This window comes from Haemaphysalis longicornis, unplaced genomic scaffold (genome assembly GCF_048455015.1).
Source record: "Haemaphysalis longicornis isolate Haplotype H1 unplaced genomic scaffold, Haemaphysalis longicornis Haplotype H1 scaffold_29, whole genome shotgun sequence".
In the NCBI taxonomy this organism is placed as follows: Eukaryota; Metazoa; Arthropoda; class Arachnida; order Ixodida; family Ixodidae; genus Haemaphysalis; species Haemaphysalis longicornis.
Genome location: NW_027526331.1, coordinates 1,455,480 through 1,479,806, shown reverse-complemented (window position 1 = coordinate 1,479,806; position 24,327 = coordinate 1,455,480). Strand labels below are relative to the sequence as shown.

Below are 24,327 nucleotides of genomic sequence, written 5' to 3'. Positions count from 1 at the left end.
GCATACTTTGGTAAAAATGTCTGCAGCGAAAAAGTCTAGAAACTAGAGGTATATAGAGGCCACAGAATACACTACCAAGCTCCCGCATCACTAAGGAAGTTAATACCAGCCGATATTAATTCACGCAAGAGAAACGGAGTTCCCACTTTGATTGCATTACCAGGAATGTGCCAATTAAAAAGTGACAGACGAGAACGATGCTCCCTAAAGGGAAATTGGAGGACAATGTTTTAGGTGTTTTAACTTTTCTATGTAGCGAGGCAAGAAGTTTCGGAACACATTTAAATACCAGTGTTTTTTGATTTATGATTTAACAAATTGGGCGCGGATCTGCTCACTCCGCTGCAAATGCCCTTGAAAGACGATAATCTTCTGCCACCCCTGTCACCTGAAGACCTCTTTTCGCGAACGGTATAATTAGTGTTGCACATTGGCGGACATGCGAGCAGTCATAGTTGATTTCACCCATCCGGTCAACCCGCTTCTGCTCACTGAGTAGCCAGAATCTGTCAATTGTTGACATGGACTCTGGCAAGTCAGTGAGCGGAAGCGGTTTGGCCGGTTGGGTAAAAAATCCAGACAGACAGACCGGATGGGAGCAGCTGCTCTCATCCAGTACGGCAAACCTTGCTGGTGTCGTTCCGCATCTGCAAGTGAGCAGTCTGTCTTGACTTTACCCAAAAGGCAGAGCCGTTACCGCTCACTGATTAGCCAGAGTCACTATCAGTAATTAAGGTGACTCTGGCCAGTCAGTGAGTGGAAGCGGTTGGGGCGGTTGGGTCAAATCAACTAGGATGCTCTCACGGCGGCCATGCCTGAACACTAATTAGACCGTTCCCTGCTTTTCTCTCCCCCTCCCCCTTCTCATGCCCCTCCCTTCCTTTCGGCCCTCCCACGATAAACACAAAAGAGGTTTGCTAAAGTAAATTCAATTTTCCCGTGTTCCGCCGTTAGCGCCATCTACTGGAACATTTTGTTATTGTTGAACTTGGAACACTGCTCCGAGGTCCAGACTTGCTCGAGCGCAGTTTGTATTTTCGGGTCAAAATACTGTATTCAATGCGTATTTTTTTTCATTTCCTGTAGCAAACTCCAGCAGCCACGTATATGTATTTAACACAGCACTGCGAACACCCTTTGCGTATTGATGTATTGCCTCAAGTGCGCCTAACGTTTTATTTTTTCCGAACTATGTTGACAAGTATACAAAGCGAGTCCTCATGTTTTGTATGTTATCGTTTCGTTGCGCTCCCGCGCTGCTGCGGCAACTTGCACGGGTTATAAGGGCCAGTCAAGTTGCTTATGTGCTACTCTTTCTCTTTCTTTTCCCGTAACCTTGTACAGTCTACGTAAAATAAACCATAAAGTGATAAATGTTTCCAGATTTAGTGGCTTGGGAAAAGTTTTGCCTATAAATCGTTCAGGTGTTTATCTTGTGGCCAGAATGCTGAATTGACAGACAGACAGACAGGCAGACGAAAATTTTCTGGTGTACGGAGAGTTTAAACGAAAGTATTACCTTTAAATAGCCATTTAGAGTTGATTTGGTGCCGAAAGATGCCTTAAATGCCGAGAAATCGCTAATCAAACGCTCATCAAACGTTACGAAAGCTGCGGCTGCGTTGGGTATTTGCGTGATAAACCCGAATAAAGCTAAGCAGTGGTGATGTATAGCGATACAGAAGCTAGAAAATACAACGCTACCAAACTGACTCAGCAGTTTGGTCAGTTTCGTTCAAATCAGTCGCGCTTTCCCGAACTCCCGCGACCTATGTAGACCTGGACCACCAAGCAAAATGTTTCTTCATGGATCCCGTGATCAGTAGTGACTCTTTCTCGAAGAAAAACACTTTCCTTTTGAAGATCTGCGAACATTGGCGTCGAAGCAACCGCTCGTTTGTAGTTTGCACGCTTCCTCGAAAAGCGGTGCCGCCGCCCCAAGTATGGACGAGTAGCGCCATCCAGCGGCAGCAGCGAAATACCTTTCGCACGCCAGACGATTTAAGCACTTCCAGTGCAAGCTTCGTGGTGTAGTAATGGGTGGCGGTACCTAACTTCACGATTTCGCTATTTCCTACCTTATTTGAAAAAAGGGCTACCTTTAAAACAGGTATATGTATCTTCACAGTGAGCTAATCTATCGGTATAGTAAAACTTGTATTTTGACTTTATTGTCCCTTTAAGCAGTCCAAGAAGGTAGCCCAAGAAACGCTGCGAGTAGCGCGACTATGGCGGACACTGTGTTGTGTGGGACATTTGAAACTTACAGCAGTGTGGCCGGACTGCCATTAGCGAGATTTAGAGTGGAAACGCCTGGGTGATGCGTGGGCGCGTTTCCCAGCAGCCGAAACAAACAGACCCGACGCCATCCCTTAGTGTGTAGAAGCTGTGCAGAGCGTCTTGTTGGGCAATCTACTTTACCCCTACTTATTCGCGATGTTCTCCTCCTTCGCATTCCTCCTCATGCTTCCAGTGTAACTTCCGGCGTCTTCATCCTCACGCTCTTTTCGCTATACCCGTCATCCATCTCCACTTTCTATTACTTTCCCCTTTGTTTCTTGTTGTGTCACCTATGTCAACACCGACACCATTAAACGCAGGAAGTGGCACTTATTTGACAGTTTTAGAATACGAGAAACGCTCCAAAGACGTTAAAAGAACCCAAACGAAAAACGCTCGCCTACGTAGAGTCTTAGAACAAAGTCTTCCCCTACATCTCGCAGTCTTAAGCTTCGCATCACGGCGCATATTCGGTCGCAGCTTTTGCTACAATTCCGAATGACAATCGCTGCAGTGTTTCACCACACTATTATTCCCTTTCTCCCATGGGGAATTTTGTTTTCGCCGTGATTGGCAACTTAACGTTCGGTGCCAAGATGCCTTCCGCGGCTTGTGTTCAATCCTGCGCGCAGGCAGTGCCCTGCTTCGACCACTCGCCTCATGGCGCGTGCACGGGCAGGTTCCGGCAGGGTTGGGGCTGGGTTGCTCCGCGACCGAGCATTGTGCAGGAAAGTAGGCTTAGTATGGCAACAGGCGTCTGATTGCCGCTTTGAAAATCACAGTGGATGACAATCCCTAGCACAACTTTTCACCACACTAATATCCACTTTCTCGCAAGTGGAAATTTTTTCGCTATCAGTTTGATTCTGGAGAGCGGCGATAGCTGATACTGCCACAGTCTGTGCCGGTTCGAGCTGCTTACAGGCCGTGCGGGCAGGCATGACCGGCTTGTTTGTAGGCATGACTGGCATGGGTGCCGAGTGTTTTCGCGTGCAGAAAACACTGAGTGATTCGTTGCTTTGTTCATTTCTTGCGAACGACTCGCGAAATCTACGAATTGAGCAATCGTGTTGATCGTGAAGACAAGCGGCAGCTTTCGCCTCAGCTGTGGCCTGTCACAGTGTCACTGCCTGCGAGAGCGACACGGGCGCCCGGTTATTTCGGCAAAATGGCGTGCGTGCTCTACGCGAACGCTGAACACTCACGACGGCTTGGGTTCTGCGCATGCGCAGTACGCCGCTCCAAGCCGTTTGGGGTACCCAGAGCGTTGGGAGCCCTTATTCTAAAACTCCGTAATAAGAGCGCTAAAAATGAGATTATATCAATACCTCTCAGGCGGGTTCAACTAAAGGTCATGTTTATGTAACGGACGCTACTGCTTGCAGACTGCGTTGCCAAATCGGTGTTCGAAACTGCGGCGTACGAGATGAGAATGAATCGGGTCGCGCTCTTTGTGGCCCCGTATTCGCTTGCGCTACTTTTAAAATCTCTTCCACGGCAGCTTGGAGGGAAGGCTTTGAAGAAGCCAGTCGTAAGGAGCAACTTACAGAGTAGAAAGCATGCAAAGCTAGGCACACTTGGGCATCCGGTTAGACGTCAGAGTAATGTTTCGTTCTCCAATTCGCCTCCTTGCGAGACGGGTGGTGATGACCCTTGGAGTTCCTGCTTGCCCTGCGCTGCGTTTTACTGCAGCGCTGCGGCAATGATGAAGGCGACGACCCGTTGAGACGAAACGAAAACTTTTATTTACACTTTTTACAGTTGGTTAGAAGAAGGATACATTGAGGCTGCGGTGCATCATGCATGCACCGCAGCCTCATGCACCGCAGACCATGATGCATGCCTTTGCTAATAAAGGTCGTAACTGGCTGTACTGCAAGCTGCGCAATGCCTACTTATGGCTTGCCGCCAGAAACGCCTGTTAGCGTGGTAAATTCTACAAAATGCCTTCGGTAACGAGGTCCGGAACTGAGCCCGTCGGTATGCATTCGTAATGACATCAATGTGAATGCCTGCAGCAGCTTGTGCTCCCTCTGGTTTTGAACCGGGACGTTGTGACGACGTGCTCATACAACGACTCGGCACTACGGATGGTGGCCAAAGCAGGCCGCTGGTGCTCGCATCACGCAGATACGTTAGTGACACGAAAGTGTTTTATTCGTGGATACACCAAGATTTTACAGAATTCCGTGATATCCGTCCATGGATATCCGTCACGGAAATGACGCCAGTACAACAAAGCAAGCAGCCTGTAAAGGGTGCACCCCTGGACACAGGGTATTGTTGGGAAGCAACGTTTAGTACATAAGGGTACGTTATACTTAAAGTTGTTCGTTTTCGGGTTTTATATTGTTACACAAAGGTGTTTCATGCCGGGATACACCAATATTTTTGTGAGCTCATATACGTCATGGAAATGATGCCAGTGCACCTTTGCCGAAGCGCCCCGCCAGCAGGACGTCGCTCGCCAAGCAGACCCACAAGACAGCCGCCGACCCGCAATAAATACTCAGCTACAGATTTCGCTGCACATTTCACTTTCGTGTTTTACCGATTCCTATGACAGGGAAATCAGCTTATGTATTTTTGAAACTCGACAATATAGTCATCTTGCACGGTGGCTATGATTTCACGATTCAGCAATATATGGTACGAATACACTGATAAACGCTCGGTGGAATCTTGTTTAGGTTGTTGCATCAACCTAGAGAACTGGGGCGTACCTTAACTCATCTCGGCTTTTTGTCACCAGCGCTCGCCTCCTCCTTGCGTAAGAAGTAAACTTGGTAGCGTGTAGAAAGCGTGCCCAGCTTCGGAATGGTGAAGCTTCCAGGTGCGTTACACTGGTGGGCGTTTTGAATAACCACATTGAGCGAAATTGGAAGGATTTGTTTTTTATGTTGCCGTAACCAAAAGAACATAACGTGTCGAGACTGGCCTCATTCTAAAATGTCAAACAAGATCTTCAGTTTGCGTGAGTCAATTTGCTGGGAAGGTTTGAAGGGTGGTGCTTCCTGGGGTTTCCCCCTCGACGGAGTAGGGGTACATCCTGGCAAAGTGTGTGCACTGCATAGCCAGTGGTCTTCCCATGTTCGCAGTTCGAGAGCGACTCGGTGGAGATCGAGGTGGTCAAGAAGGCTCCCGGCAAGAAGAACAAGCTGTCCCGCTTCAGGTCTCCTTTTCCCTACGACAAGAAGCTGATTCCGGACGAGAACGAGTTCTACAACGCCGACTTCGTCAGACAGAGAGAGGGCATGTGAGGGCACTCAATCACCATCATCATCGTCATTACGCGAGATCGCGCAAGCCAGCTACCAATTTATTTTATGCTTTGTGCCAGGCGCTCCATTAAGTTAACGTTGACGACAAAAAGTCTATCTGGACTACAGATGATTGCGTGCCGTGGTGTGAACTCTGATTGCTTCGGCAGTCAAATGGAAGATTTGTAGAAGTGGCCGTGCTGAAATAAATGTTTGTAATCGAATGGACTGGTTGAAAGGGAAGTATCCAGGTGGTCACTGAAACTCCGCGTGCACTCAAAACACAAACGAAACGCCAAAATTCTTCGTACAGGTTCAGGCATAGAAGAGGTTGGTGCACAGCGCCGACGATGGGGGATCGTCAAAGGTAGTGCGAGAAATAAACCGTGAAGTTTATTTGCAACAACCAATAGGACAGCCACAGATATAATGACGTAATTACGGGGCTGCATAACGAGGGAAACTGAAGAGAGCATGGTTGGTTTTTGCGCGTATTTCACAGCATTTTCGCGAGCTTTTCACGTGCACGTGTAATACGTGGTTCACGTATTCCTGGCAGTGCAATCTAAATGTCGGGCAGGTTTATTAGCACTGCTCAAAGTGTTTTGCACAGTCCCTTTATTCTAGTGCAGTGACTGCGCTTTTCAGATCTGCACTTGTGTGACAGGGGTCGGCCCTTAGTGTACCTTGTATCTTTAACTGCGTATTTTTAATTGCATATCTTTAACCGCGGACACGAAAAATTACGATTTGCTAAACAGCTTCGCTCTTAAAAAATGCTGCTTACACCACAAGAATTGCGCATGCTCCGTCCGGCGTATCTCTCACTTTACTGCTGTCCTTTGCGAGGAAGATGTAAACTGTAGCATTTACGGTATTGCAGGTACCTCATTACTGATAAAGAAACCTTCTTCTCGCAAGCGGCCCGCAGTCGGATCGCTTGGGAGGTCCTCTTGCGGGCCCAGTACGACGAGGCCGAGCACGAAAGAGGCAAGTGAACGCGCGCAATCGCTTGCGCTGATGTACTGAATTGCAATAGGCACGCCACTTGGAAGGCTTACTGGCTGATGGTCAGAAGGCAGTAAAAAAGAAAACAAGCGGACTAAAAAAAGAAGCATTGAGAGTTGTACCTTTTCGCCGCAGAATTTTCAAACGACAATAAGAAGTTTTCCCGCATTTCCTTTACTCGCTGCGAATGAGGCTGAAAGACCAGACCGAGTTTTGCTTTCGTGTTCCCACCCCCTCTTTTTGACCCTCCCTCCTGCACTTACGCTCTACTCTCCTCCTTTCTCTAATCTGATGATGATGATTTCTATTGGTTTCCCCTTTGTATCGGGGTGATGACATGTCATCCTACCAAAACGGACTAATATACCTATGTTTTACACTTTTGGTTCAATACTAGCGCTGCTTAGGGCAGGCACAAAAAGCTTATTAGGCACAAAATACTTTTTTTTTCTGTTACAGGTGGTAACTGCCCTAGGCAATATTCCCCTCTCTGCTTTTCGTCCACCAGCATTCTAATCTTCTTTTCGTCCCCTCGACAGCCTTGAAGTCAACTTCCTCTGTGATACCCTTAAATCCTAGGGCTTCTGAAAGCCCAATATTCCCTTCATGTAGATTTGGATGGATACCCTCACATTCTAACACGATGTGCCGCATAGTTTGTTTCTTTTCCGCAGACCACGCATACCCCATCAGTTTGTGAATACTTCCCCACAAAACTCTTAGTTCGCAGGCAACCTGCTCTAGCCTCAAAAAGCAAAGCACTGCCCTGGGAATTATCGTAGAAATTTTCCTTTCTGATGTTCATCTTCTGAGCCCTGTAGATCTCTAAGGACGTTTTAGCTTCCATTTTTTCCCTCCATTTATTCGTTTCAATCTGCCTTGCCTCTTTTTTGGTTACCTTGGCTGTTTTGGATTCCCCACTGTTCTTTCCGTATTTCATCGTTAGCTTCCTAGTCTTTCTTAACCGCTGCGTGTCCACGCTTTTCAAGTATCTATTTCCGCTTCCGCCTCCACCGCACTCGCCATATTTCCCGTGCCGCTAAACCCGCTTCCATTCGGACGCATCCAATTCTTCTTACCTTTTCTCCAATCGTATTTCTGCCTCACCAACCAGACCCTCTATCCTTACTTGCCCTCACTTTCCTCGTCCGATTTCTGCGCCCCTTAATTCCTTCCACTTCCCAACCCAACCTTTCCCGCCTCTAAATTCCACCTCCTTCCATCTCCCAGCCTTCCCGCGATTCCCACCTCCTCACCGTCTCCCCGTCCTCCTTCCTTCGTGCGCTGTACCTATCCTCCCATTCCACACTCTCCCACCATTCCCCCACCACCTTCTCCCTCCATCAACAAGTCCCTCTTACGCAATGCTATAAAATACCGAAAACTCGCCTCCCTCAACCTTCAGTCTGCGTCTGTTTTATTTCTGCTCTTTTATCCCTCTGCACAGCCAGCTACTACATCATTACGCACGTGTTCAACGATATGTGGATTACTGATAACTTGGGAACTATTAGGGTGCTACTATACTCCGGAGCAGGTTAAAACGGCAACAGCTCATGTACGGTATCACTCCGCCGAAGCGACGGACCCGAATGTCAACGAACGCGCGGTCTGGAAGGAGATGCTGTGAATGCGTGATATCGTCTGCCTTTTCTCGCGTAGTTAGTTTGTCGTCGCTGCAGTGGTTGATAGGTATGTTAAGTACAAAAATCATGGAAACAGCTCGTGCCATTCTCAAAATATTCCCAGTAACGCACTACTAGCGCCGCGCGGAGTAACATCCGGCTGTGGTGATCAGGCACAGCGGCAACTTCCGTTGCCGTTCTTAAGTTGTACCCGAGTATAGGGGCCCGCTAGCGACCCTTCAGTATGTTTCTCACTGATTCAGATTACAGACAGGCAAGAGAACAATTTCTTTTCCATTTGCCTCTCCCAAGAAACGCTGCCAGCTTTAAACCTGTCTGCGAGTTTTCATACCGTTACTAAGCAGCACCTTCCCCATAATTACTAATAAATGTATCAGAAGCAATAACACTATACCGTTTCAAGCGCGGGAAGAGAGCATACAATAGAATGCTCGTAGGTATTAGTAAGAAGGAAACACAGTAATGGAAGATCCAAGGATAACTAATGCGCCGAGGAGAAACTGATTCATCATGATGTCTCCTATAATTTCACGTTTCATATTCTTGGCATAGCGGAATATTTTGTCGGGAATGAGCGGCGGATCAGAACGACAATTGCACATAAACGAGACAGCGCGCGTTTTCCTAGTGCATTCTTGTGTTCTAGCTGGATCTCTCATACCAAAATACCAAAAATATTTAGTATACAAACTTGAACGCGTACAGAACTTGGCTTTGCGCTTTATCTTTTCCGACTACTCCCGCTTTACTAGCGTTTCCGATCTACGAAAACGGGCAGACCTCCGAACTCTCTCAGACTGCAGAATGATATCTAGATTGAAGTTTCTTTATTTTTTGTTCCACGATCATTATAAAATACCCCGAACTAACTACCTCCAAGCTCCCTTCAGGCACTCTTCGCGCCCAAATCATGATAGGGCTATCAGGCAACCTCATAGCAACATAAACACACATAAGCACTCGTTATTTCCATCAGCCATCGGACTGTCGAACAGATTACCGGCGGACGCCGTCAACAGCACATCTGTAGAGTGTTTTCTAAGAGCCATAAATGATCTAGAATTTTAACGCTTCATAAAAGGAAAATTACATGTTTAGTGTTTATATAACTTTATTCGTACTTTTGTATGCTTGATGCGGCTTGTAATCCAGTGTGTCGCATACCCTGTCGTGGTTTGGGACAGCAAACCCTTCTACCTCAATCCTAACTTAGGGAAATCAACAAACAAATAACTTAGCCAGGGTAAACTAGCTACGTACGATTACATTCAGAATACCGTTTTGCTGGGAGAAAAATTATTGCAGCATCTTTGCTTGTTCAACTGCAAAACGCGTCCAGAAGCGGCGGCGTTCGCAATCCATACATATGCGCTCGAAGACTAGTAGGTCACCGAGCCTGAAAAACTCCAAGGGCAATAAGCCCGACATGTTGTGACATTTTCTCATGTTCAGCTAGCCTTCACCGCGAATTTTCCAGCGTACGCAATGTTGGAATAGAATGCCCTATGGTGGATCTGCACACGCTAAGAGAGCGGCGCCACACTGGTGTGCGTGGCGCACGCGATGAGAGCCAACAGTACACTTATTTACAGTCCAACGCCCTCGGGGTTCAGGTGGGCTTTCGCGCTCGGCAACGGTACGCCCGTTTCACCGAACTCACCTAGGAATCGGGCGCAGAACACGCACCAAGGCCAAACACGTCCTCTCCCAAGAAGAGCACGGGAAAATCTTCGCCTGCATTGAGAAGCATGAGAGTTTGCAAGTAGCAGTCGGTGTACGATTTGACAAAACATGTTGAAATCGGCGTGAACCCCGTTGGACGCGCCTACACGGATGATACTCCCCATGCGGCAGCAGTATCTATGGCGCCGAGGTGAGAGGTGGGAAAGACACAAAGGCAGCAGGGGCAAACCTCTAAGGGGGTTTATTCCCAGCACACCCTAGCGCTCCCGTCTTTACGTCTTCGACGAATGGCGCGTTGCATGAGTGACCGGAGCCCTTCGACTAAGATGGCTGGACTTCGACACCGGCGTTACCAGTCGACGATGGTCATTGGTCGGACCAGGTTGGAGGGGAGGAGCCGAGTCGTTCCGCTGCCATACACGATGACGTCCGGAAGTTGGAACTAGTGTCCGTGTCCGCGGCGGCACGGCTCTTTGAGATGTCCGCTGCCGCGGGCTGAAACGGTGGAGCAATCTATCGCGGCCCACGTCTCGCCCATCGCTCCGCCTGACGTCCCGTGCTGCGAGCGCGACGTCGAAGCGAGTACGAGCGTCCCAAGGCGTCCCGGTGTGGGCCGGTCATCTGCTACCACGCATCGCAAACACTGAATCAGGAATACGGGTTTCCACGAGTCCCACAACAATTCCGAACCCTCATTTTTACATTCCTACGTGGCAAGAGGGTTCCAGAAATTTTTAGGCTACAGCGTAAACCTGGGCTAGATGCGTGGCGCTAATGTACCCCGCAGGCAGTGCCAAGAACCAGACTCGTCTAACCAGTTGACGGCATTTGCAGCCCCTTACGAGGAATTGTTTAGGGCTGCTCGCTATCATATGGCCAGCTTGTATTCTAGCTTGAAAAATACATATCCGCCGCTTCGGTGGTCAAACGAATCTAGAAGAACGCTGGCGATTGATTGGAACGGCTATAGGATGTCGTGATGCCAATTTCGAGCAGACAAATCCAACCGGCTGTAAAGCTTGATGTCACCCGCCGCGGTGGCTCAGTGGCTAAGGCGTTGCGCTGCTGAGCACGAGGTCGCGGGTTCGATTCCCGCCGCGGCGGCCGCTTTTCTGATGGAGGCGAAAAGCAAAAACGCCCGTGTGTACGAGATTTCGGCGCACGATAAAGATCCCCAGGTGGTCAAAATTAATCCGGAGCCCTCCACTACTGCGCGCCTCATCGCCTGCGGTGTCGGCGCGTTAAACCCTACAATCAATCAATCAATCAATCAATCAATCAAAGCTTGATGTCGTTGAAGCAGACGCCCAGCACTAGGTACCAACAACGTTAAACTCTCCTGACTAACGCGTGAGTCTTTGGTTCTAAATATGCGTTGATTTGGTTTTCTGTCTCGCGTATTTTAGTTCAGCTTTCATCAAGCGCCGGGAAAGAAAAAAATATTCCATATTTCCGGGCAACTGCGGTAACTGACGCGGACACTTGTACTTCGAATCGAAATGTTAGCCTTTCGCGCACCAGATAAGGGCGCGTAAGCGGAGTGGCGATGTCGGTAGTACCTTATCTGACAGACAATAACTATCACCGCTCAGATCAGAAATTATAACGAATTTTGCTGATGACATGGTTGCTCCTCTGCGTTTATTCCAGGAATTTACAACCTCCTCAGCCTCCAGGTCTACCTGGCAGCTTATCCCCTGCACGACGTGAGTTTTGTTTGCTTTTGACATTTTGCTTGACTGCTTATAAGGCCTGTGACCAGTGCTAGGCGAGGCAACATTTACTATTAGCTAATGAAACTATAGCTATACAATCAGCTGACGAGAGAGTCATATACGTTGCATTTTCGGCCTTCCTCTTTACGCACAGGATGTTTGCGACCTACTACACGAACTCTCACTACGGAAGTGAGAGTTCATGATGGCACAGCGGGAACCATGTACTTTCCGGTTCGCACTTCTCGGCGTGAATTTCAGAAAAGACCATACCAACACGACAGTAAACTAGAACAGTTTTTGTGACAAATCTTGTCATTTACGGCTTTATATTGGGACTTTTTACGGCTTTATCATTTACGGCTTTATATTGGAAAGGATAGGGAGAGTGTTACTCTCCCTCTGCCTGCAGAAGAGATATGCGTAATGTTTTGGACGTTTAAGGGCATTAAGCAGTTGTTGGATATTGCTGCACGCGAAAAAGCTGGAGTTGTAACGCGAATAGGTCACAGCATTTGTGTGACAAGAAACGATGCGGTCGCCAGCGAAGAGGCGAACGTGCCCATTCATAGGAAGGTCATTTTTTACAAACGTTTAATTCAAATAATGAATTCCTACACATGCAAACACGCACACTGTCATCCCGATACCTCTTCTTACTGATTTCTGGATCAATTACGTGCCTTGATTACTGCGGGAAAGAGTGGCGGTGAAACACCCTCTGTTCTCCTCGATGGCATATCACTGCCGCCACCGTGGTAACAGGGCTCAAGGTAAGGGCCCCCAAAAATTACGAATGTGCAACGTTCTGGTCCGCTAAAGGTAAATCAACTAAGTTTTTTACCCGTTCGTCGTCTAATTCCATTATATTCACAGCTAATTTACAGATTCATCAGCGCTCAATGTGTGTGCCACCCTTCACGTATAGTAAGCCCCACGGTCTGCAGGAATGACACTGACGCAAGCCCGATGATACTTTCCTTGGTCCTCAACCATCCCTGTCAGCCATAAAGCATACCTTCGTGCCTGCGACGTGCACTCATTCGAATTTGGCGCCTTCCTCACCCCGCTCGTGTGCGGCGGTGTTAATGGCCACCGCACCCTGTTCTTGCCCACCTAATGTCTACAACATGAAAGGGGCCTTCGTCCTGCGGTGTACGCCGATGATTCCGATGATGATAATGACATATACAAAGACCTCATTTCTTCCTAACAAAACAACACGCTAAGATCTTCGGCCCACTGCACACATTTTCGCCATCTGCCTCATACGTTACCTTATATGTAGGAGTTGGCAAGAGCTTCAACAGCCCAATATGCTTCTTACGGGCGCACCTTGGCGACCTTCACTGTTTACTTCCATTTCAAACTGCTAGAACTTGCTTTCATATTGTGTAAGCGAAAGAAATGGACAAGCTGCGCGAGGTGGCGAGTGTAGTGTTGTTAAAGAAGCCGCAAATGAATCCTGTTTGCGTGAGCGATAATCTCTCCGCAGGGACCGTTCGGGAAAGGGAAATTCAACAAGGCGACGGAGACTTACACCGAGCGGAGGGTACGTACTTCACTGCCTGATACCTACCTGCCACTATAGGTCTTCTCGATTGGTTATTTTAGACTGTCCAGAGCTGGCCAAGACCGACTACTGATTTTTTTGGCCATTGAATTCTTGTGAGAACAGCACTGAACTGTCCGCTGACTGCTCAGAACTATTTCGCAACAAATAACGGCGACCAAATATGTGCAGCTGTAAGCATGTTAATCGGCGACTGATATTCACGATGGTAGGGAGCGCATTCAAACTGCTGAAAACTTAAGAGAAAGATGGTTAAAACGCGAAGCATTCTCCATGCAACGTGAGTGAACGTACAAAATCCAAATTCCTTCGACTGTGTCGGAATGGCGCCACGGGACGGACGTCGGCTTCATAACGCGAGCGAACCATGTTCGACTCCGACCACGGTATGCGTTTTGTTTTCTTGAGGCGTTTGATGAACCTGCGCTTATCATCATCATAGTTTTGTGAAACCCATTGTGTGAAGTTGGCTTTTGTGCCGTGCGCTTTACTCGGCCGTCGACGCCATCAGTGGCGCATAAAAAGCTTCGCTTTAAAAAAAACTGTCCAGAAGTAAGGGAGGGCGCAAGGTTCTCGTACTTGATACACTTTATTCGAGTAAACGCGTGCTCCACATTGAGCTGTAAGAAAGAAGAAACGTCGACGCTGCAGCGAACCAACTGCGTGCACAGGCGAGATACGGCAAATCGAATGGCCTCATGCTTCATCCACGTGTATTTGTCTTGGCATGGCATCAACTCCACAAGCATAGTACAGGCTAAGCCAATTGTCAGTCAAACCAGGACGATCGAGGGGAGTGAAGAACGCGTGTCAGTCTCCGTATCACACAAGATAGGAGGGTGCGGGCTGATGCCTAAAAGAAAGAAAACATGGCTGACGAATAGTACGTATACTCCCTAACGCAAAATTTGTGTCCAGCGTGCACTGCAGTCTTCTCGGACACGGCGCATGGCTACTGCTTAAGGAAGTGATCTTTGGATCAGCGAACGCACGGAGGTGCGCGCAACCCTCCCGTGTCGCCGCCGCCGAACATGTCGCCGCCGCCGAACAACATGTCGCCGCCGCCGAACATGTTGTAAATCGTGTTTTAATCTCTCGCAAACTTCACGCGGTTCGGATGAGCCACGCAACGAGGAGTAATCGATTGATTGATTGATTGCTCTTGTTCTCCCCTTTGAAACGTGGCGATGACGTGTCATCTTACCAAGAAAAAACCAGTATATCTGTTTTATACTCCTCGTTTTGGCACGAGCGCTGCTCTGAGGGCAGGCACAAAATACTTTTTTTTCTGTTGCAGGTGGTAGCTGTCCTAGGCATTATTCCCGCCTCTGGTTTTCGTACACCAGCATTCTAATCTTCTTTTAGTCACCTCGACAGCCCTAAAGTTGACTACCTATGTTCTACTCTTAAATCCTAGGGCTTCTGGAAGCTGAATATTTCCCTTTTGATTATTTGGATGGGCACATTCGCGTTGTAAAACTATGTGCCGCAAGTTGGTTTCTTTTCCTCAGGCCACGCATACCCCATCATTTTGTGTATACGCCCCCCAAAGCTCTTAGTTCTCAAGCAACCCGCTGTAGCATCAAAAACAAAGCACTGCCATTAAAATTATCGTAGAATTTTTTGAAATTTGCCTTTCATGATGTCCCATTTCTCTGCCACGTAAATCTATAACCAAGTTTTAGCTTTCATTTTTTCTCTCCATTTACTCGTTTCTCTCTTCTTCTAGTTTGGGTTACCTTGGCTGTCTTTCCTTCTGCACTGTTCTTTTTGTATTTCACCGTTAGCTTTCTAGTTTTCATTAATCACTGTGTGTGCACGCTTTTCATGTATAGGTACCTAAAAACTTAAGCTGTCCGCCTACGTTGATCGATTTCTCTCGACCTTCTCCGAAAGCATATTTTAATCTGAGCTTCTCGAACTTCAAACGACGCTTAGTCCATATCTCCGTGCACTGCTTCGTTAGTTGTTTTACCATGTGCTTGTAAGTTTAAACAGTACCGTTTTCTGGTTCACTTCAAAGCATGAAAGTGCGTCTGACTTTAAGCCGAGTACTGCATTCGCCAATGTGGTGCCCGGAACCGTTACTCCTTTCCACATTTCTCTTACTACTTCATATTTGTTATACCCCTACCAGCTCTATGCTTCATTATAGCTGCGTTGCGCTTTCCTTTTTTGTTAAGTTGCTCCTCGTGCGTTCTTAAGTAGTTTTCCCCTTCGTTTATTCACACTCCCAAATATTTATATACTTCACTCTGGGTAATCCTCTATGCTGAATTGATACTGAGTCAGCAATGGTGTCATTGAAAACCATTATTCCCGATTTTTCAGTGCTGAAGCTTAACCCGAGGTCTGTGTCTTCCTCGCCACTAATATTTGAGCCGTTGCATATCACTCTGGTTATAAGTTAAAAGAACCGTGTAGTCTGCGTATAAAATTCCGGCAGTACGCTTTTGTACAACTTCGCCTCGCCACATATGCGCTAAATTGAGCCGTAATTGACTTTTCTCAGAGTTTCTTTCTAACCGTACCATGTAAAGCGTAAACAGCTATTGGACTCAAAGGGCATCCCTGTTTCACTTCTCGATGGGTGTTAACCTGCTGTGCGCTATTCTGCCTTTCCCATGTAAGGTGCACTGTATTATCTTTACAGATTGCTATAGGAAACTGCATTAACTCATCTAAGCTCTTGTGTCAGCACTCTCCACAGCAGTTCTCTGTTTACGTTGTCATGTGCCCCTGTAATGTACAAGATCGTAATCCATAATGGTCTATTCTGAGCTTTTGCAACTTCACTGCACTGTGTTATCACGAACAAGTGTCTCCCCCCCCCCCCCCCCCTCCGCTCTTCCCTCACACTTTCGCCAAGCGTCGCCGGCGGCTAGCATCTCGTGCAGACTCAGAATACTGCCCTCCCCCTCACACTAACGCCACGCTTTGTTACTGCTGTTTCTTTCTGTTTTCGCTCGCTTGGTGACGACGCCGTCACCGCCGCCAGAGCGCAGTAGCGGCCGCCAAAGTTCTGCGCACTAAAACCGGACAGTTCATTCATTTCGGGAGTAGATAACCGTTCCCAGCTGCATCTGACAAGAAAAAACGACAGCATGCTTGGCAGCATCACCTCTCCCCCCTTTGTCTGAAGGAACATCGTAGCGATGCTAAAACGGAATTGCCTGCTAAACCAACGCCGCGTGTATATTAGTACCTGTCGCGCCACGAGCTTTCCTAAGGAAACAGTTGGAACGCCTAGTTCAGCCGCTTATTCGCAGTGTGCCGTACGGAAGCGGGCGCCGCCCCTTACGTCACCGCTAGAGCTTGTAGTGCAGCTTGGCAGGCAGACACCGAAAAAACATCCATGCGTAGGAGCGTCAGCTTATAAATGCTGGCCAAACCTGGGAAGTTTCTATTTCCCCAAAGCAGTGCTGCCAAGCGGGTGACTGCCCGGAGCGGGAGAACGCGAGAAGGCTAGAGCGTGTGGAAGGGCAGGAAAGAGCAATAGAAAAGTGATTGTTTGGCCATATTCGCACGACGCGACAGGCAACGTCGGCCAAACAAGCGGAAGTGAATTATCTAGTGTTGTACGGCTTGCCTCCGGCCAAACAAGCGGAAGTGAATTATCTAGTGTTGTACGGCTTGAGGCAAGCCGTACAACAATGTACGACGATGGCTTATTCCGTCATCGCAATGTCGTGTAGTCGTCATCGGGCGCAACCCGATAGTGGGTGAGCTGGCCAACACGTCGTTGAATTCTGTATGGTAGGAAATATCGTCGTCGTGCTTCTCGGTGCATCGACGTGGTCGTTGGTGTGGCGTCCATGCTCACACCCTGCCTCCGGGACAGCACCTGTCGTCTTGGTGCAAAATTTGTAATGTCTGGCATCCACCAGCTCCTGGCCTTTGTACGGACACGCTGGTGGGCCTCCTCCGCCCGCTGTATAGTCGGCATCAGCGTTAAGGCCGTCGCTCTGGAGTACGGCGCCGAGCGTCGTCGTCAGTCTTTTCCGTAGACGTGCTCAAGTGGAGCATACGTGTGCTGTCCTGAATGGCTGTGCTGTACGAGAATGTGATATAAGGGAGGATTTCGTCCCCTTTATGAGGTACATGAGCACCATATTCACGGTGGTGTTGAAGCGTTCTGATAGTCAAGTCTTTGGGGCTGGTATGCCGTTGCCTTGTGAGTGTCCGCGCTGCTGTAGCTTAAGACCATTGCATGAACTCTGCACTTGAGGTCTGGGCCTCTGTGTGGTAGCAGAACTTCGTGGAATATTAATTTGGTGGCTTCTTGTGTATCCGCTTGGGGAGAGCGGCTGTTATTGTGTAGTGCATCGGGTAGTCTGTGTCTGCAATGATGCACCTACGTAGGCATCGGGACTAGGTCTATTCAGATCTCTTGGGAGCGTATGGATAGTGCGGTGGTGGGCTGCAGAAGTCAGGCGGGTTACGGCGGCATGTACCACCATTGCCTGTCCTGCAGCTCGGAGCGTAGCAGGTTACACTGGTTGTAAGACGGCGTCTGTACTACTTGTACGTCCACGGGAATGACAGAAGGTGCTTCGTTCTCGTTGCGGAGTGTTTCTTCTTTCAAGGGCACATTTTCAGGACTAATACAAGGAAGTTTGTTTTAAAGACCTTGGCACGGCGATGTTGCGTGTGTCCTTCGAAGTGATCGTGTTACTGAAGTCAGGGTCGACACCCATTGAGGAGCAAGATGTCTCTGTCAAGACACTGAAAAATACGTCTTCACCACAAACTGGAGGTGGTGAAGCCACGGGGGTTGTTTTTATTTCTGTACGCGGACGGTACACAAACATACGTCGCTTGCGTTTGTGTGCATTTCCGTGCCGGCATTTTTAACAAAATTCGCGAGCACAGGTGAGATAGTGTATGCGCGGTGTTTAATCTCGCGGATTGTTTTCCTTTGGGCTTCCTTCGAGCAAAAAAGGACGCTGTCCTTCAAGCGCTTGCCCGTTGCGAAGTTTTCAACAAAGCGTTTTCAGTACACTCGTAGAGCAAAGATTATTCTCACGCCCTTTCCCCCTTAGATCTCTGGGAGTTTGATATAGCTGACGCGTTCTCTATGTCGGGCAGGGCGTCTTAGGCGTTCGCGACGTGTCCCAAAAACATCAAATCTTCGTACGTGAGGCCGCACATTTAAGCTTCCAGCGCTAACCCCGACGATCTGATTATACCGAGCCTTGTCTCGCAAAGTGCTTTTGGAATCTCCCCGCGAATATGACAACGCAATGGAGGTCAACAAGACAGGTGTGCCAGTTTATGTGTGCCAGCCGTGTTCACGTGACTTTTTAGAACCTTGCTGGGGCCATGGGCCACTTAGACCTATACATTGCAAAAGAGAAAAAAAAAATATTGGAAGCAGCAGGCATGTAGTTACGTGCACAATTGATCTTCGGCGAATCGAATGATGGGTCGTGTCATCTGAGTGCACTTATCCCGGGGCGCGGTCCGTTCCAGAAGCTTCCTATCGTATAGAGAGCAGTGCCGATGAAACCAAAGCAGTTAAGGTGGAGGACGAGCATGTTGCACGGTTCTACAAATAAGATAGCCGGGGAGAAAGTAAGCAGTATAAAAGGCAGGTAATATGCGACGGCACCACGTTAAGCCTAAGGTTACTTTTTCAGGACTATCGTTGTCAGCCGGTACCCGCATTTATATGTAAATAAGTTCCACGTTGGCTGGCAAGTTCTGTATCAACATGAAGGTTACCTGACGTCAGGCCTAAAGATAGGATGATAGGCCTGACGTAACGCTATAAGGTCTCATTTACTGCGAAAAGTCATCATTGAATTCAACGTCGTACTTCAAGCTGCTGCAATAATCCTTATACCTCAATGCGAAACGTTAGCCCTAAGCACCGACGCTCGGGTACATGCCCGTCAGTTTCAGCAGTTATTCTTGAAACCCAATACACAGCCATAATGTGGCCGAGGCGCTCAGAATATTTCGGGCGGCTCCGGCCGCAAAAGTTAACTCTACATCATAATTCTTCCAATTGCCAGTCCTTGTCAGTCTGGCAAGCTTTAGTCAAACCAGTCAAATAACGTGCCTGAGTCAGTGAACTGTGCGCTTGATGTGGTTTAGTTTGTCGACCCATCGCCTTATATCGTTGCAGATCCTGTACGCCGAGTGGGGCAGAGTGCGATGCTGGTACAAGCAGCAGCCCCTCTATCTCATCAGGTGAGTTCAGCCTAATGCTCGCTGCTACAAAACCTGCTAGTAGGTAGGAAATAGTACAGTACATGGTAGATTCTGGGCAGCAAAAATTTCCCGGCGCCTAAAAACTAGAAATAAAGAAAAGAGCATGCATGAATGTTACTCTAGGGGATAACTAAACATGAATTTGAGTTTACCCAGATAGCGACAGCTGGAGAAGTTCAGTGTATTACCATACTGTCACGCAGTGAAGACGGAAGCGATGTTCTTGCAGAAATGAACATTTATTGGAGCGAACTTGGGCTCCGCAAAAAACTCAAAGAATACACAAGCGGCGAAGACGCTGTAAACAAGACGCCGTTCCGTTCGGTTTGTCTGTCTGCGTTGAAATGTGTTAGGCGGGCAGGGACGCATTGATACAGGCTAATGTTTATTGAAACCTCGCAGGCGCTATTTCGGGGAAAAGGTCGGCCTGTACTTCGCCTGGCTCGGCTTCTACACGTCGATGCTGATCCTGCCGGCCTTCGTCGGGGTATTCACGTCGCTCTACGGACTCGCAAACATGATCACCAGTGTTCCCGCGTGCGTATCGCCTCACCTACTTTATAGTGAGAAAACATTGTGCCACATGAGGCGAGAAACCCGGCGTTGCAAGCAGTAGGTAATCCAGAAATTCCACGCCAACTTCTATAGTAAAACAACAAACCCATGTCAGGTGCCAAATTTCGCCCTAGGAGGGCGTTGAAAGACAATGGTCCTGACCATTACTCTATATCAAGGCACGCAAAACCCAGCTTAGTGCTCATTGGGTAGCTTACATGATTGGAATGATTCTACTGTCCTAATGGTTTTATGGAGCTGGCACAATAGATTCATAGCATCTCAGTATCGGGTTCCGAATTTTCTTTAAACTCGTCATACACCCACTGAGGATACCTACAATGGGTGCACAGCTACCATCATCCTCCATAAGGAGAGCAGTGAAATACCTATAAGGAAGGGCGTCAGACAAGGAGGCACAATCTCTCCAATGTTATTCACAGCATGTTTGTAAGTATTCAGAACGTTGGATTGGGAACAGGTGGGAGTAAGGGTTAATGGAGAATACCCCAGTAACCTCAGATTTGCTGATGACATTGCCTTGCTAAGTAACTCGGGGGACGAATTGCAAAGCATGCTTCCGCACTGGACAAAGAGTAGAACTGTTGGCCTGAAAATTAATATGTAGAAAACCAAAGTAATGATCAATAATCCGTCGTCCGTTTGTATTCCTTTCAAGTGTCTCCTTAGTAACCTCAAACGCAGTTTTCAAACATACAGAACCAACTAGCCCAATTCATCACCTTACTAATGATCAATAACCTCGGGACAGCACAGCGGTTTGAGATACGTGGCAAGGCAGTGGAATTGGTAAGCGAATATATTTACTTAGGCCAAGTTGTAACCCCGGATCCGAACCATGAGGCAGAGATAATTAGAAGGATAAGAATGGGGGTGGAGTGCATACGGCAGACATTCTCAGATAATGAATGGCAGCCTACCATTGTCCCTGAAGAAGAAAGTGTAAGTGTATGACAGCTGCATTTTACCGGTACTCAACTACGGGGCAGAAATTGGAGGCTCACTAAGAGGGTTCAACTTAAATTGAGAACGACTCAGCGGGTAATGGAGCGGAAGATGATAGGTGCAACGTTAAGGGACAAGAAGAGAGCGGAGTGGGTCAGGGAACAAACTCGTGTTAAGGATATACTAGTAGAAATTAAGAAGGAGAAATGGACGTGGGCAGGGCATGGAATGCGAAGGAAAGATAACCGTTGGTCATTGAGGGTAACAGAGTGGATCCCTAGAGAAGGCAAGCGTTGCAGGGGGCGGCAAAAAGTTAGGTTTGCGGGGTAAATTGGTCGCAGTTAGCACAGGACCGGGGTAATTGGAGAATAATTGGAGAGGCATTTGCCCTGCAGTGGGCTTGGATAGGCTGGTGATGATGATGATGATGATGATGACACCCACTGAAGGGCATCGTCCGTTGACGATGGCAACTGCCCTCAGTACCCTGGATGGGTATCAAACACTGGACGCGCGGTGACAGGCTCAAGTACTACTCGGTGTTTACGCCACATGCAACACGGATTTTGAAGTGCATTTAAATTTTCTCATGTGCTTGGAGGCTTTATGGCTTATGCATTAAAGGATTATGGCTTTCCCCGGTGGTACTTTCACTGCCACAAGGTGCGTGTGCCGCGCTGGTTCTATTATGTTAGCGTAATAGCAATTTGAGCTTGCTAGAGCAGAGTTCCAAACGATTTTATGACTGGTTGCGTATCCATTCAAGGAAATATTGGCCAGTAATAAACCACACGAGCGGCCATGTCACAGCTACTACCAAAAGCTCATGTTCGATTTACCAGTTGTTATTTGGCTACGACGCCATCATACCTGGTAGACCGGAGAGCGCGTTTGAAACCACAGGGTACAACCAAAAAACTGACAGAACGTACATACGAGTGCGTCTATAATGGAGACTAATCAGAGTAAACTAACAGGAAGCAAAGTGTAATAATGCTATCGAAAACTAAGGAAATTTTCCGGATTCAAAGAGAATTGAGGTGGGCCAAATGAATTTGGGAGGCAAAGCAAATAAGAGGAATCCCGCTGACTTACCAGAAATCAAATTTAATAAATGTGGATTGCAGAGTAACTGAAAGTGAATTAAGAGAAATTAATGTGAAAAAAAGTGCAGGAATGGCTGAGTGAGGGGGAATCAAAGTGGGTTATGACGCGTAACTAAAGGATTAGAGTGGATGGCCCAGCGATATAGCGCCGCCGATTTGCTCCGGCTTGTTCTATCTGCGGGCCATTTAATGTTTTTTTTGCAATCATTGGGCACTACACCTCGGTGGGCTAGTGCTATACGAGCCGAATCCAATGGGATGTTTAGGAGTCGCTTCGGTTCGAGCAGGCGCTGGACGGCGGCTTTGCCTCAGTCGGTCGTAGAATGCTTTCGCATCTAAAATACTATACCAGAGGCGACGAATACACTTGAAAGAGCATAGCATTTTTGAGACATGTTTTAACTGCGGAGTAATTTGTGGGCCCGGCTTACCATCATAGCTCGTCGGGGATCACAGTACCTAGCCACCGTAGAAACGCGTAACGCGGCGTTACGCACCCAAGCAGGGGCTTCGAAACGATCACCGCTTCTCCTGGCCGGGATCGTACCGGTGTCCCTCGCGTTACGAAGGCTATGTCAATCCCAATGGGGCTCGCAGGTACACGTTCCTTATAGCTGAGTGTTTGGGGTGATCTCTGCGCTGCGCTGTGGACAAGGAGGGTGCCGCCTCTAGGCCACAAACAGTAAACATGATGAATTAAAGCATGAATTCCCTAAATTAATGAAAACTCAACCCAATGTTTTTTTTGTAGCATGATGATAATAACGGTGATGATGATTAGCGGCTTCCCATTTGTAACGGGGTGGCGTTGCACAGCGGCCTTAGTCGTAACGCCACGGTACAATCACCTCGCCAAAATAAACAATAAAAAAAGTACCTTTATAAAATTTTTGTGCTAGTCTGACTTTTTTGTTGGCATGTCTTCCCACATTGTTCCCTGCTCTTTTCCTGGCATTTTAAGGTGCTGCGGCGGCCTCTCTTGACCACTTTCGGTACCAAGGCCAGGCTGATACTGAAACTAGCCAAGAGGGCGCCACAGCCCCTTTGGCGAGTCACCGCTAGGCAATTGACATCTTGCACGTTCAGGGCAACTACCTTAATTCTTTTTACTATTACCTGTGTCTCGCGTATTTGCTTGGTAGGGAATGCTCGTCAAGTATTGAGTCTATTTTAGAGCGACCCCTGAATTTATGTAGGCCCTAACCAAGAAAACACCTCCTTCCGTGAAACTCTCGTAGCGTCGATCGGACTTTAGAGCTCGGCAAAGGTCAAACCAGCGCCTTATTCGCTTCCGAGGAGTGTAAAGTAGGAGGAATGAACGTTTATTTTCTAAATTACAAGCCGATGGGTGGCCGCCTCAGTCCAGGTAGCCGCGTGCTTTCGTTGCTCGGGAGGCCCGCAGGACCAGGTTTTGCTGGTCCTGCAGGTCGGAGCTGGTCAGCGCGAATTTCCCTATAAAGAAAGTAATCATAAAAAAAAGAAAAGGAAGACAGAGAAAACGAACAAACAAACGAAAGAAGAAGGAATAAAAGAGAAAGCATCTCATTGCTCGTTCCTACCAAGGGTGTGTAGAGAGGGATATAGGTAAAGAGTAGGGAGCGTGCCACTACAAAATGTTGCCAGGAGGCGCTGGCTACACCCAAATTTACTGTAGGTTCGAAATTACAGCTGCGACGGCGCTGAGGAGCGTTATGGCGCAACTGTGTGCGATTTCTCTGCGCTCTAAGTTTACCGGTGTTCAATCACGGCATTTTTTTATATCGCAGTTTCTTTAAGCGCGTCGGAGCGCTTAAAGAAACCGCGCTATCACGTTGTCGTCTCCACTGTACAAAAATATGTAAGCCACGACAAAATTTGGAGGGACTACCAATATACAACTTAGTGGCGTCACTGCCGGTCTGCGAATGTGTATCTCTGGTGAGCATCGTCAGCACCAATGGCAGCAGCCTCAACGAAAGTTGTAACGAAATTCTTGCAGTTCTTCGATCCCACCGATATTTCGTTCGCTATGTAGGCAGGTAGGCGAGAAAACAATCGCTCGCTTCCAATTTCCAAGCATCCGACGGACCCCCGCAAACAAGAAAGCGCTCTCTAATGTCCAAAGATAAAACAAATGTTTCTCTCGCATACGTGAAGAAGCTCGTCGTAGATATTTCGTCGTGAGAAAATTTCAACGACTAAAGGGGGAAGCAAAAGTAGGCTGAAAAGCATGCCCATACTCCGCGCAAAACAAGACACAAAGCCAGCGCAAGAGCTCTTTTGTGGTATAGACAAAAAGACACAACGGTGTCGAGCACATCTTGACCTTTGCGGAACTTT

The 24,327-nt window shown here is 47.9% G+C and overlaps 1 protein-coding gene across 1 annotated transcript in view; it reads left to right on the top strand.

The window, feature by feature from the left end:
• LOC144173086 (anoctamin-4-like) overlaps window positions 1–24,327 on the top strand; it is a 107,279-nt gene that overhangs the window by 38,553 nt on the left and 44,399 nt on the right. The window contains exons 9-14 of the mRNA XM_077701600.1: window positions 5,379–5,536; window positions 6,424–6,530; window positions 11,528–11,583; window positions 13,088–13,144; window positions 19,296–19,360; window positions 19,784–19,918. Of these exons, the coding sequence (XP_077557726.1) occupies window positions 5,379–5,536; window positions 6,424–6,530; window positions 11,528–11,583; window positions 13,088–13,144; window positions 19,296–19,360; window positions 19,784–19,918 (578 nt within the window). The remainder of the gene's footprint in view (window positions 1–5,378; window positions 5,537–6,423; window positions 6,531–11,527; window positions 11,584–13,087; window positions 13,145–19,295; window positions 19,361–19,783; window positions 19,919–24,327) is intronic.